General features: G+C 41.3%; 1 protein-coding gene and 1 pseudogene across 1 annotated transcript; both read right to left on the bottom strand.

The window, feature by feature from the left end:
* Positions 1-1,816: 1,816 nt before the first annotated feature.
* Positions 1,817-7,677, bottom strand: LOC127932205 (potassium voltage-gated channel subfamily C member 1-like; annotated as a pseudogene).
* Positions 7,678-7,949: 272 nt separating this feature from the next.
* LOC118388544 (tripartite motif-containing protein 16-like protein) lies at positions 7,950-13,167 on the bottom strand. Its single transcript, XM_035777732.2, has 7 exons — positions 12,606-13,167; positions 12,313-12,408; positions 11,540-11,773; positions 9,741-9,900; positions 9,579-9,638; positions 9,387-9,440; positions 7,950-8,964 (listed from the first exon to the last, which is right to left on the bottom strand). Exons 1-7 carry the CDS (start codon positions 13,140-13,142, stop codon positions 8,414-8,416), a joined length of 1,692 nt encoding a protein of 563 aa, XP_035633625.1. The 5' UTR covers positions 13,143-13,167; the 3' UTR covers positions 7,950-8,413.
* Positions 13,168-13,290: the final 123 nt, after the last annotated feature.

The raw sequence follows: 13,290 nt of genomic DNA, 5'->3' as shown, positions 1-13,290 counted from the left end.
TGTTTTCCCTAGCTTAGGTACAGTCTGTGTTAAAGCAATATCTTATTATATATATTATACTGCTGGAGCTACGGGATGGGAGGATAAAACCTCTATAGGGAAAATAAATAGTGGTCAGACACTGGCCCTTTGTAGCTAAAGTGTTATAGTGAATCTCAACATAATATATGAGTGTGTGGATTTGTGGATTTGTGTGTCTGAATCTGTGTTAGTGTAGTTTTCTTCTGATAATAAGTGGGTGCAGGGCCTTACCAAGCACTCTCTCTTCTGCCATGATGATTGTACAGTATTGAAGTTCCATGTGTAATAATGATTTGTGGATATAACTGCACATATCAATAAAGAATAAACAACTTGGAAGTGATTTGTGTGGAACTTTTAGGACAAGATATACAGTTGAAGTCAGAAGTTTACATACACCTTAGCCAAATACATTTAAACTCAGTTTTTCACAATTCCTGACATGTAATCCTAGTAAAAATTGTCTGTCTTAGGTCAGCTAGGATCACCACTTTATTTTAAGAATGTGAAATGTCAGAATAATGGTAGAGAGAATGATTTATTTCAGCTTTCATTTCTTTCATCACATTCCCAGTGGGTCAGAAGTTTACATACACTCAATTAGTATTTGGTAGCATAGCCTTTAAATTGTTTAACTTGGGTCAAACGTTTTGGGTAGCCTTCCACAAGATTCCCACAATAAGTTGGGTGGATGTTGGCCCATTCCTCCTGACAAAGCTGGTGTAACTGAGTCAGATTTGTAGGCCTCCTTGCTCACCCACTCTTTTTCAGTTCTGCCCACAAACTTTCTATGGGATGTGATGGCAACTCCAATACCGTGGCTTTGTTAACCTTAAGCCATTTTGCTACAACTTTGGAAGCATGCTTTTTCCTCCAAATATAACGATGGTCATTATGGCCAAACAGTGCTATTGTTGTTTCATCAGTCCAGAGGACATTTCCTCAAAAAGTTTGATATTAGTCCCCATTTGCAGTTGCAAACCATAGTCTGACTTTTTAATGGTGGGTTTTGGAGCAGTGGTTTCTTGATGGCTGTGTGGTCCCATGGTGTTTATACTTACGTACTATTGTTCGTACAGATGAACGTGGTACCTTCAGCTGCTTGGAAACTGCTCCCAAGGATGAACCAGACTTGTGGAGGTCTACAATTTTTTTTCTTGGCTGATTTCTTTAGATTTTCCCATGATGTCAAGCAAAGAGGCACTGAGTTTGAAGGTAGGCCTTGAACTACATCCACAGGTACACCTCAAATTTAATCAAATGATGTCAATTAGCCTATCAGAAGCTTCTAAAGCCATGGCATAATTTTCTAGGAATTTTCCAAGCTGTTTAAAGGCACAGTCAACTTAGTGAATGTAAACTTCTGACCCACTTGAATTGTGATACAGTGAATTATAAGTGAAATAATCTGTCTGTAAACAATTGTTGGAAAAATAACTTGTGTCATGCATAAAGTAGATGTTCTAACCGACTTGCCAAAATTATAATTGGTTAACAAGAAATTTGTGGAGTGGTTGAAAAACAAATTTAATGACTCCAACCTAAGTGCATGTAAACTTCTGACTTCAACTGTAGCAAGCTCGATTTGACTGGACCTTGTCCTGGAACACTGTGTTTAGTGTATAAATAATAAATAGAACATGGGATGATAGGGTTTCCTAAAACGAATAAACTAGGACATAACCATGGCCACAGTGGAACCCCATCACACATGTTCTCACTCATTTAGTACTGTACACAGAGGAACTTATTGTACACACAGGAAATGGGAAAATGTCATGGTTCACAAGGATAATTTATTCACGTTTAAATTCATTATAAATACTCCCTTTGTACAGATCTGTAAGGAAATCCCTTGGAAAGGGCAACAGATGGGCAACAGATGGGCAACAGATGACACACATCTGTATAAAACAGGTTATTCTGGCAGAGGAAATGTCCTCTCTCACTGTGGCCTCAACATATGTTTTGGCAGAGAACAGTTAAAGGACTTATTGGAAGCCCATGAATGACCATTGAATTAGTGCAAGAGGGCAAGAATCTGAACACATTCAGGCTTCACACATCAGAACACAGGCGTTAGACATTTTATTAGACAACTTTTTGAGTTGTGTATGATTATTAGACAGATATTGTGGTGATATCACGCACACACAAATGTGACATGTGTATAAGAAAATGACTTGACTGAAACTTTCATACATAGGACCTTGAATAGTCAAGTAGTCCTTTCCCATGTTTGCTTAAAGATGATAAAATGTAACATTTTATGATGTTAAATATGTTATAATATAGCTATAATGTCCAAATCCGGTATAATGGAAATATCAGGACTCAGTCTTTACCTCCAGGGTCTCATAACCAGACTAAGCCTGGGATTCAATTAAAGGCACATTGGACTCTAAGAGGGAAAGAGAGATACATGTTGAGCTTGTTTTCTGAGCAACAAAAATAGGGATATTAACATAATAAAATAATATAAATATACAAATACTACTGATGATATGAAATACCTGAACACGACCTCTCCTCTCCTAACAGGCTTCGTTTTGGCTGCTCCCCTCTTGGAGAAGGCTGGCTGAGTGCTCCAGACAGGGCAGGTGTTGCCTCTTCTTCTTCTTTGGGAGCTTTTGTTGGGCCATGGCCAGGGAGTAGTACAGGCGGAAGTTATTGACTATGACTGGGACAGGCATTGCTATGGTCAGAATGCCTGCCAGAGCATATAGAGCTCCAATTACCATACCAGAATAGGTCATGGGGATAATGTCCCCATAGCCCACGGTTGTCATGGTAAAAACCGCCCACCAGAAGCCCATGGGGATGTTACTGATATTATGTTCATCATGGTCAGCCTCTAGGTGCTCTGCGTAGTAGAGCAGGGTGCTGAAGATGAGGATTCCAATAGTGAGGGAGACAGCAAGGAGGCAGAACTCTTAAATGCTGGCCTTTAGTGTGTAGACTAACACACGTATGCCCATCATGTGGCGCGTCAGCTTAAAGACCCCCAGGATCCTCACAAAACGCAGCACACGCAGGAAGCCCAGGGCATTACTGCTCAGCCCCAAGTTCACGATCTCATAGTATGTCACCTCTTCGGTGTGGTTCCCGACCATGACTAGCTTTGTGAGGTTATCCATCGTGTGGAAGTTCTGATGTGTCTCCAGACAGAACGCTGTGATGGAGAGGAGGATGAAGAAGAGGGAAACAAATGCAATGACCTGCAAAGGACAAGGGGCATCATCTGACTGAGTGGATCATGTCATAATGATTAAAAACACAAGCAACACATTATGAAACAGGTTGAAAGTCTGATTTATTCATTTCTAGGTTTGATTTATGTGTTGAACACACAATGGTATCAAAAAGGCTGTTGATCAGTGAGATTGTTAGGCTTGTGTGTTGTCTCCTAAACTGACTCAATCCCATGGCTGCTGTTTCATATGGAGCCACGTTACCTTCCATTTGGGTGACATGGCTAGATGGGAGTTACATGACTGAACCTTTTAAAAGGACTCCGAGGGTGAATCTCAATTGTATTTTCTTGATTCCTCACATCCTCTCTCCTGATTTCTTTCTCAAAGCATATTAGTGCAGAATATCTGAGGTTTGTCCCCTGTGAACCTCTCCTGCAATGTATTAAGGAGGATATAAGGAATCAATCAAATATAATTGAGAGTCACCCTGAGGCATCACTTCTGGTGAGGCTGCTTTTAGTTATTACCGTCTCAACCTATGGAACAGCCTACTGGATAATCTGAGGGTAGCAGAAACATTGGACATTTTTTAACAAAACTTGAGATGCACCCTTTAGCCTTGCTTTTCCTTACTTTAAAATGTTGGTTCATACAACTACTTTTGTACTAGTTGTTATTATTGTCCTTCACTGTCTCCAATTATTATTATTTCATTTGTATTTGTTTTAATTACTTGTGAAGTGAATTGTGTTGCTGCAAGGCAGCAATGAAATGTAGTATAAACATTTATTTAGAGTTGTATTTGTATTTATTTGTATTTATTAGGGAACCCCCTAGGCAGCAGCTACTCTTCCTGGGGTCCAAACACATTAAGGCACTTACGTCACACATAAAACAAAAGATAAAACAGTACATCATCTAACATTTTTATACCACGACATATCTACAGTACAAAATGTATAGTACCACCATACAACAATATTGCAATGTACGTGCATGTGCTCGTGTGTGTGTGCGTGTGTCTGTGTGTCTCTTCACAGTCCCTTCTGTTCCACAAGGTGTATTTTTATCTTTAAAAAAAAAGTGATTCTACTGCTTGCATCAGTTACCTGATGTGAAATAGAGTTCCATGCACTCATGGTTCTATGTAGTACTGTGCGCCTCCCTTAGCCTGTTCTTGACTTGGGGATTGTGAAGAGACCTCTGGTGACATGTCTTGTGGGGTATGCAGTGGTGTCCGAGCTGTATGCTAGTAGTTTAAAAAGACACCTCTTTGCATTCAGCTTTTCAACACTTCTTATAAAACAAGCAGTGATGGAGTCAATCTCTCCTCCACTTTGAGCCATGAAAGATTTACATTATTAATGTTAGCTCTCCATGTACATTTAGGGGCCAGCCGTGCTGACCCGTTCTGAGCCAATTGTAATTTTCTGAGGTCCCTCTTTGTGACAGTTGACCACGGCTGAAGTCACAGTAGTCTAGGTGAGAAAAAACTAGAGCCTGTAGGACCTGCCATGTTGATAGTGTTGTTAAGAAGGCAGAGCAACGCTTTATTATGGACAGACTTCTCCCCATCTTAACTACTGTTGTATCAATATGTTTTGACCATGACAGTTTGCAATCCAGAGTTACTCCAAGCAGTTTAGTCACCTCAACTTGCTCAATTTCCACATTATGTATTACAAGATTTAGTTGAGGTTCAGGGTTTAGGGTTTAGTGACTGATTTGTCCCAAATACAATACTTTTTGAAATATTTAGGACTAACGTATTCCTTGCCACCCATTCTAAAACTAACTGCAGCTCTGTGTTAAGTGTTGCAGTGATTTCACTTGCTGTAGTAGCTGACGTGTAGTGTTGAGTCATCCGCATACATAGACACACTGGCTACCATTATGTTGGAGAGGCTTCCATTGAAGAACACCCTCTGTGTTCTGTTAGACAGGTAACTCTTCATCCACAATATAGCAGGGGGTGTAAAGCCATAACACATATGTTTTTCCAGCAGCAGAGTATGATCGATAATGTCAAAAGCCTCACTGAAGTCTAACAGAACAGCTCCCACAATCTTTTTATGATCAATTTCTCTCAGCCAATCATTAGTCATTTGTGTAAGTGCCATGCTTGTTTTTTTCCAAAAGTTTACTTAGGGTTGGTAACAGGCTGATTGGTCAGCTATTTGAGCCAGATAAGAGGGCTTTTTATTCTTAGGTAGGGGAATGACCTCCAGGCCTGAGGGCACACACTTTCTAGTAGGCTTAGATTGAAAATATGGCAAATAGGAGTGGCAATATTGTCCACTATAATCCTCCATCCAAGTTGTCAGACCCCGGTGGCTTGTCATTGCTGATAGACAACAAGACTTTTTTCAACTCTTCCACATTTGCTTTACAGAATTCAAAATGACAATGCTTGTCTTTCATAATTTGATCAGTTATACTGTTGATATCACATACATTATCAAGCATTGCACACATATTACCCAGATACTGACTGTTATCACTTGGTGATCTATAGAAGCTTCCCACAAGAATGGGCTTTAGGTGAGGAAGATGAACCTGTAGCCATATTACTTCGACAGTATTTAACATGAGCCTCACTAAGCTTTACAAGAATCTGGTTCTGATTATAAACAGCAACTCCTCCACCATTGGCATTTCTGTCTTTTCTATAGATATTTTAACATGTTTTTGGTTTTCTATTATGATTATCTTGGGTATTTAAAAGTATTATGGAGCCTTTCCTGGACACCCCCCTTTTTTCCTATGTTCCTCTTCCCTTTACCTATTTGTTTTTTTTGCAGTATGGGTCCACTAGGCCTTAGGTATGGCGGTACCCTACAGTTTTTTGACAGCTATGCTACGACTTGGAACTAAGAAACCTGCTGCTAGTCTATATATTTTGTTTACAGTTTAAATTTGATTGCTTTGACTTTGTTCATCGATGGAATACAGCCTATGAAATTACCCTTTGTTTTTTACACTATTGGAGTTTTGGATTCCCTGTTCTGTGGTTGCTTGGAAGCGCGACTGACTGCGGCATCACACACCTGTGGCCTCAAGGCAAGTTTAGAATTGGATTAAGAATTGCCTTCATACATGTGCACATCTTATCATGTGTATGTGTGTCTGTGCCTGTGTGTGTGTGTCTTTTCCCAGTCCCCGCTGTTCCATAAGGTGTATTTAAAAATAAAATCTGATTCTTGCATCAGTTACCTGATGTGGAATAGAGTTACCTGTAGCCATGGCTCTATGTAGTACTGTGCACCTCCCATAGTCTGTTCTTGAATTGGGGATCAAGAGGTCAAAGTGATATATATATATTTTTTTAATTAGGAGAGAATAAATAATACATACCGTGGTAACCATAGACGAGAATGGGTTGTCAAATAGAGCCCATATTTTTGGTTTCCACCTTTTGAAGCAGCTCTTGAGAATTTGTTGTGTTGTCTTCAACATCGAATCGATCTGGAAACTCTTCATTGTGACGCACATTTGAGTCAGATGGTCCGAACACTGCAAGGGCCTCTTCAGCATCCCTATGTTGGCAGAATGTTATCCAGCAACAAGGTTCCACAGCTGCCTCGTCGACCTCCCAAAAAGCCACCTCCTCTTCAAAAAGGGGACCGCAGACATCTGTTGGACAGTGAAGCTTGCCGGTTCTGTAATAATTCAGAACATTGGAGAAAACACCTGGATGTCTGTCGAATAATAATTCAGTGAGGTCATGGTCGGCAGGGTAGCCTAGTGGTTAGACCGTTAGTTAGCCCACCATTCCAGGGCCGTCATTGAAAATAAGAATTTGTTCTTAACTGACTTGCCTAGTAAAATAAAGGTTTTTAAAAAATGGTCCATCAGTTTAGCTAAACGGGTACCGGGCAAGCTCTTGAGAGTGGCCATGGAAGTTTCATGATGCATGCCACCAACATTGATCACAACCTTTTTCCTGACATCCTGTTTTCCGTCCCAGTCTTCCCATAGACATGTTTTGGATGAGGTCATGGCGTGGGTCAAAGTATGGCCCTGAGAGGACACACACATTGAGCAGATCAGGACTTGGAGTGGAGACAATAGCACGTCCAGGAATGTTGTTTGGTCTATGGTCCTCGTTTGCACCAAAAATGTTGAGAAGATTCAAAACGTTTTTTTTAGGCCCAGGGGTAAAGCAAAAACACATTGGGGCAGGCTATCCTCTCTCTCTTTTGGTAGTTCAGTTTGGGAAGAAATCATGAACCTTCCTTTTATTTATCAATAGCCCACCCTGTAGGCAGGCCCCTGTCTGCATTCCAAAGTGCTACTCCTTCTGACAGTTAGGGGTACAGCCACATTTTTGCCTATTACCAAGTTTCTATTCAACTTGATTTGATTTCAAAATAAGTAGGACATCCAAACACAAATCTGTGGCAAAGAACAACCTTTGGAAGACAGTTTTAAGGAAATGTTTCCATCAGTGAACAACCCCTGTCACTTTCACCTTCATTGTAAGCATTAACAGTATATAATAATAGGAAAATTTATATTTAAATTAAAGTACAAATGGTTGATTTTTTTTTTCAAGTTCCTTGATCTTTAATATTGACTAAACTTTAAATCTTTGAAAAGTGCAAGTGTAAAGCAGTAACTACTGGACTAATGAACCCATCCTCTCATGTCATCCTGCTGTATAAGGGACATGACACTGCCCTCTAGTGTGAAATAGTCAGAAAAAGTATGCATAAAAGTTGTATAAAACAACACTTTAGCACTTAATTTACGTGATTTTATTTTTATAAAAATTGTACGAAAAATGTAAAAATGTTTCAGTAGATATTACAAATACCTCGATATTACAAATGTAAAGAGGGTACAAGCTGATTTTAGAGGTTTACAAGCTAATAAAACCAAGATATGATCCCCCAAAACCTAACAGCATTCTAAAGCCTTTGAACTGTTATCCAGGATGTATACCATGTATATAGCTTTATTTTGAAATTCTATCCACAGTCTACACTTCCTAGTATATTATTTTCTATATAGGGTTGCAAAAATCTGGTAACTTTCCCAAGATTCCCAGAAATCCTGTTTGGAGGATTGTGGATTTCCTGCTTATTCCCTCCTGATTCTGGGAATTATCCAACCTGGATTTCTGGCAAACATGGAATTTGGGGAAAGTTACCAGATTTTTGCAACCCGATCTCTATGTCCTAGTTTTACTCTCATGGTTAGAATCTTTCATGCCTCAGATTACATAGTGTGATGCAACTCTCCTCCCCAAGCCAGAACCCTGGGTAGAGGGGTTCAGTGAATGTGAACTTCTTGGTTCTGTAGAGTAACTCCATCTTATCTGAGACTTCATAAAATGTTATGGTGCCCTCCTTAAATTGCAAGTAAACCCCTAATCTGCACTGGCTGGGGGTTGCACAGAGTGCAACACCTTCACTGTTGTGGCACACAGAATAGCCTTTAGAACGGTCAAGGCTCCAGGATTGGTCACTGGCCCCAAAAGCGGATCTCTTAGAGACTGATTTTCTGTCTATGCCCCAATAGGCCAGGGCAATCTCAGCCTTGTTCCCCACCACTTCCACCTCCCAGTAGCAGCGCTCAGCTTCAAGCCCCTTCTTGCACAGCACCTGGCGACGGTAGTTAAACCTCTCAGAGTGAGGTTGGACCGGTTCCTTCTGCTTTTTAGCATCCCACCTCACCATTCTGCCGTCCTCTGAGAGGGAGAGGTCCTTGTGGGCAGTGTTGGGGTCCAAGGTAAGCTCACAAGCATCTGAAGGATCAAAGACGATGGTAAAATGAAGTTCATGACCATGTTCACAGAAAGCCAGTATGAGGGTTAGCGCTCAGGCTAGAATGAAAAGCATAAGTTTAGTCCTTGAAGGCATAAGGCCGAAACGTATGCTCTGTTTCTTTAAAAAAAAAATGTATTAGCACCTTACACTTTCACTTTTTGTATTCTTTTGAACACGGTCTAAATTAATTATATTATTTTTGCATCTCGGTCTCCTTGGGATATTATTCCTCTCATGGTTTTGAGTGCGAGTACTTTTTGAACTCTACATGATCATGTTCAAACAGCATTATCACGAGGTTGGTTCAGATCCATTTAAAAATAAATCTCTTTATTACTATGTTTCTGTTGTAAAGGTTGAGTGAAGATTCGATGTGTTACACAAAGAACATAGGACTCACACTGTAGAAATTCTGTTCTGGTCGTAGGCTCTGGGGTCTGTGCAGCACTGATAACTGTGTAGGTCAGGAGAAAGGCTCAGTTGTGGTTAAAGTTCTTGTTAATTACAAACTCTCATTACTAGGGGTCAAGTAAAATGTGACTGATTTTTTGAAACACTTGGGATAACACATAAAAAGAAGGATACGATTCACCTGGAAGCTGCTCAGGTATGACTCTATGGTTTGGAGACTGGGAACCTCCATTTCCAGCCACTGTTGAGACAGATCATAAAATCCTTTAGAAATGTATTGTATATTGGTCTGTCTGTCTGCCTATGTGTACGTCTGTCTGCGGTATACCTCCCTTCAACTGACCAGTTTGAGACACTGTACTGATTTCCTCCTCAGCGAAAGCCTCTAGTCGATTCCCAAACTCTGAGACAGCACTCCTTATGGCCTCAAAGGGGAGGTGTGGATCCGTCGAGACACTGGACAAGTCAGGGGGTTCTGGGAGGTTAGAGAGAGAGGGCAATCTCTTTTTTCATGATAGAGAGGGAGATAGAGAGAGAGACTTGAAAATGATAGAGTTATCATTATTAGTTGTGAAAATTCACCATGTCATCATGCACACACTTGTGAACCTCAGATGTAGGATCTGGTTCTATCTACTACAGCCTGTGATCAGTAGCAGTGTGTGGGTAAAAACACTGGGGAAGCCATGCCCCCCCCCCCCAAAAAAAAAAAAAAAAAAACGAGCCATATTGCAACCTATGTGTTGTGATAATTGTGTTGTTTGCTCTATAACTTGTTAATTCATATGTCTTGCGACCGTGATATACTGTATAGGCCTAAAAGGGCTCCAAAGTGGCTCAGCGATCTCAGGCACTGCATCTCATTGCTTGAGACGTCACTACAGACACCCTGGTTCGAATCCAGGTTGTATCGCAACCGGCATTGATTGGGAGTCTCATAGGGCGGCGCACAATTGGCCCAGCGTCGTCCGGTTTTTGGCAGGTGTAGGGCGTCATTGTAAATAAGAATTTGTTCTTAACTGACTTGCCTAGTTAAATAAAGGTCATATATATATAAAAAAGCAGAGACAATAAGAAGACACAGTAGCAGAATAAATTCAACCACACCTTTGTTTTATCACAAAATTGGAGAGCAACATCTGTCCAGTGACGTCCACAAAGCACATCGCATGTAAGAAAGTTACTTGACCTACAGCATGGTCAAGCAAGTTAATGTTTCCGAAATTTTCGGACCACTAAATAACTATTGATTTAGAACCACAGAGTTACCGCAAGTCACACAGAAAACAGGAGCCTCCACTGTTCCAGCGCCATTTCAACATAATCAAATCAACTTTTCTTAGTCTAATACAGTGACAACTAAAATATCCAAAAATAATTTAGTCCAATCAAGCTACATATGATGTGCCTGTCCATGGTTCTTATTTCTGTGTGTGTGTGTGTGCACCTTCATGTAAGTAGAAAAGCATGTTGACTCAACCTACTTGTAGAGAATAGCCAATGCCATCCTCCTCGCTTTCATGTTGATGAAACGGTCATTTTGGCATACAATAAATGCTTTTATTTTGTTGTCGTCCTAGGCTACCTGGCTAAAACGCTTGCTTGCTAGCCTAACTTCCATTCATGGGCAACGTTAGCTATAACCTTAGCCTTCCACATGAATCTACATATTGAACTTCCATCCTCTCAGGCCAGGGCCACAACATTAATTAATTAATGGTTGGATGTTATTATCATTGGCCAGTAGGGAGAATTAAGTAAAACTACAAGTCCAAATCCCTATCTCCATAAATGGCTAATTTAGGAAAGGGCCAATCAATTTTCGATCGCTAGCTAGGTTCCCTTGACACTTTTTTTTGTGTGCCAGGACCATTCACAGTTGAGCTCAGTGCTGATTGGCTAGCGTCAGACAGCGTCAGATAGTAGGATCAGATAAAGACACAGAGGGGCGCTGTTTCGCTCGCTCGGATGCTTTCTCCTGTGAGATACATTCAGCCTCTGGCGAATTGAAGGAACGTTATGAAACACAGAGATGAAAGAAAATAATTAATGTTTTTTTTATTGGTCAATTTCTTTTAGGAAGCCTGGCTTACCTTGGCATCCATGAATACGCACCACTGCCTGTGATACAACTAACCATACCTGGAGGAAGTGGATATCATCATCTGTCTGAGAGAGCTGCCCCAGCTCAGCGTCTCTCCTCTTCAGGGCAGCCATGTCTTTCTCCATGCTGCACAGGGAGCTCTCAGCCTGAGCCACTGCAGCTGTCTCGTGGGCCAAGATCAACTCTCTCACTGTGGAGTAGTGCTTCTGGAGGGAGTCGATCAGCCCAGAGAGGACGCCCTCGCAGTGCTCCTCAGCAGCCCTACCACCTTCCTGTTACACATACAGTCAGGGACAGACTTAGTGATTTACGTTTGTTTTTAATTTCAGGACGTTTTTAAATAGGTCATATAAAGTTAACACATTGGCATTACATATCGGACTCAAGGCATTCGTCAGAGCTTTTGGGAGTGTTTTTAATTTGCACCCTTACGTTGACATTACTCCAACACCTTTCAGTGCATTGAACGGATGTAGGTGGAGCAATGTCTGACGAAGGCCTTGTAGGCCGATACATAAAGCTTAATAAAGAACAGTAACACTAGCAAGAGCAGCATGCAGAATTCTCTTTTTTTTCTCATGTTATTCAATTGTTACCATACACCTGCATCAAAAGACACTGTAGCTCAAATGTGCCTTTAGAATTTTGAAACACATTGGGCATTCAGTGTGGGACACCTGGGGCAGTACAAACCCATGAGTTAGGAAGGAGACTGTGGCCTTGCTGCTATGTTACTATTATAGTTGAGTTTGTCCAGAGAGTATTGTAAATAACTATATTCACTTCCTTGTCTGATCTACTGTATACCCACCTTAACCCTCTTTATGTTCTCTCTTAGGTCCTTCTGCTCCTGTTCCCTCATTTTGATCCTCTGCTTGGATTCCTTCTTAATGTCCTGGAGCTGTTCCTGTGGAGGGCAAATTTGTCTGCAGATTAAATATTTACAAGGTCAAACCAATAATAACCTCATAAATCTTGGAATGCACACGGTAATGAAGTGTTATTTACGTACTTATTTGAATTGAATCACTCGGGATCAACTGAGAATTATACACATAACCTTTGGGATACTCGAAGCGCCAGATTTGAGATAAAGGTCCGTACCTGCTTCCTTTTCCGTCCCTCTTTCGCCAACAGATTGTTATGTGCTTTATGCTCAACCAGAGCGCATAGAGGGCAGATGCATTGATCATCATCACAGCAGTAAATCTCCAGCAGTCTGCCATGTATAGGACATACTCTGCTCTTCGGTACCTCTGAGACTCTAGTGGTTTTGGGTATCTTCGAGGGTCTGGCCCAACCCAGAGCATGACTGGGCGAAGGGCCTGCCTCCTGACCGTCTTCAACAGGTCTGCGCTTACCTCCAGCACCCACATTATTTCCACACTTAGACTTCTTCATTCCTTCCACCATTTCAGCCAGAACAATGTTCTTGATCAGGATAGGCCTCGGCTGAAAGGAGTCTTGGCATTCAGGGCAGCTGCAGAAACGACCACCCTTTTCTTCATTGTCCCAGAAGTCCTGGATACAGATCATGCAGAAACTGTGTCCACAGGGAATAGCAGCTGGATTACTGAGCACCTCCTGGCAGAGTGGACAGCTGAGGTGGTCCTTCCTGACAGATATGCGAGACGCAGCCATATCTGAGAACTATAACATGTTGATCTTTCTTTTCTGCCAGGAAGGGAACAGTTTCGATTCTGTGAAAAGGCACGCCTTGTGGTTTCACGGTATGTTTGAGAGCTGAGAGGGAGTGGTGAGTCTGGACTGAAGCCAAAGGGTAGGATTT

This window comes from Oncorhynchus keta, chromosome 10, assembly GCF_023373465.1.
Source record: "Oncorhynchus keta strain PuntledgeMale-10-30-2019 chromosome 10, Oket_V2, whole genome shotgun sequence".
Lineage (NCBI taxonomy): Eukaryota > Metazoa > Chordata > Actinopteri > Salmoniformes > Salmonidae > Oncorhynchus > Oncorhynchus keta.
This window is presented reverse-complemented; position numbering and strand designations above follow the sequence as displayed.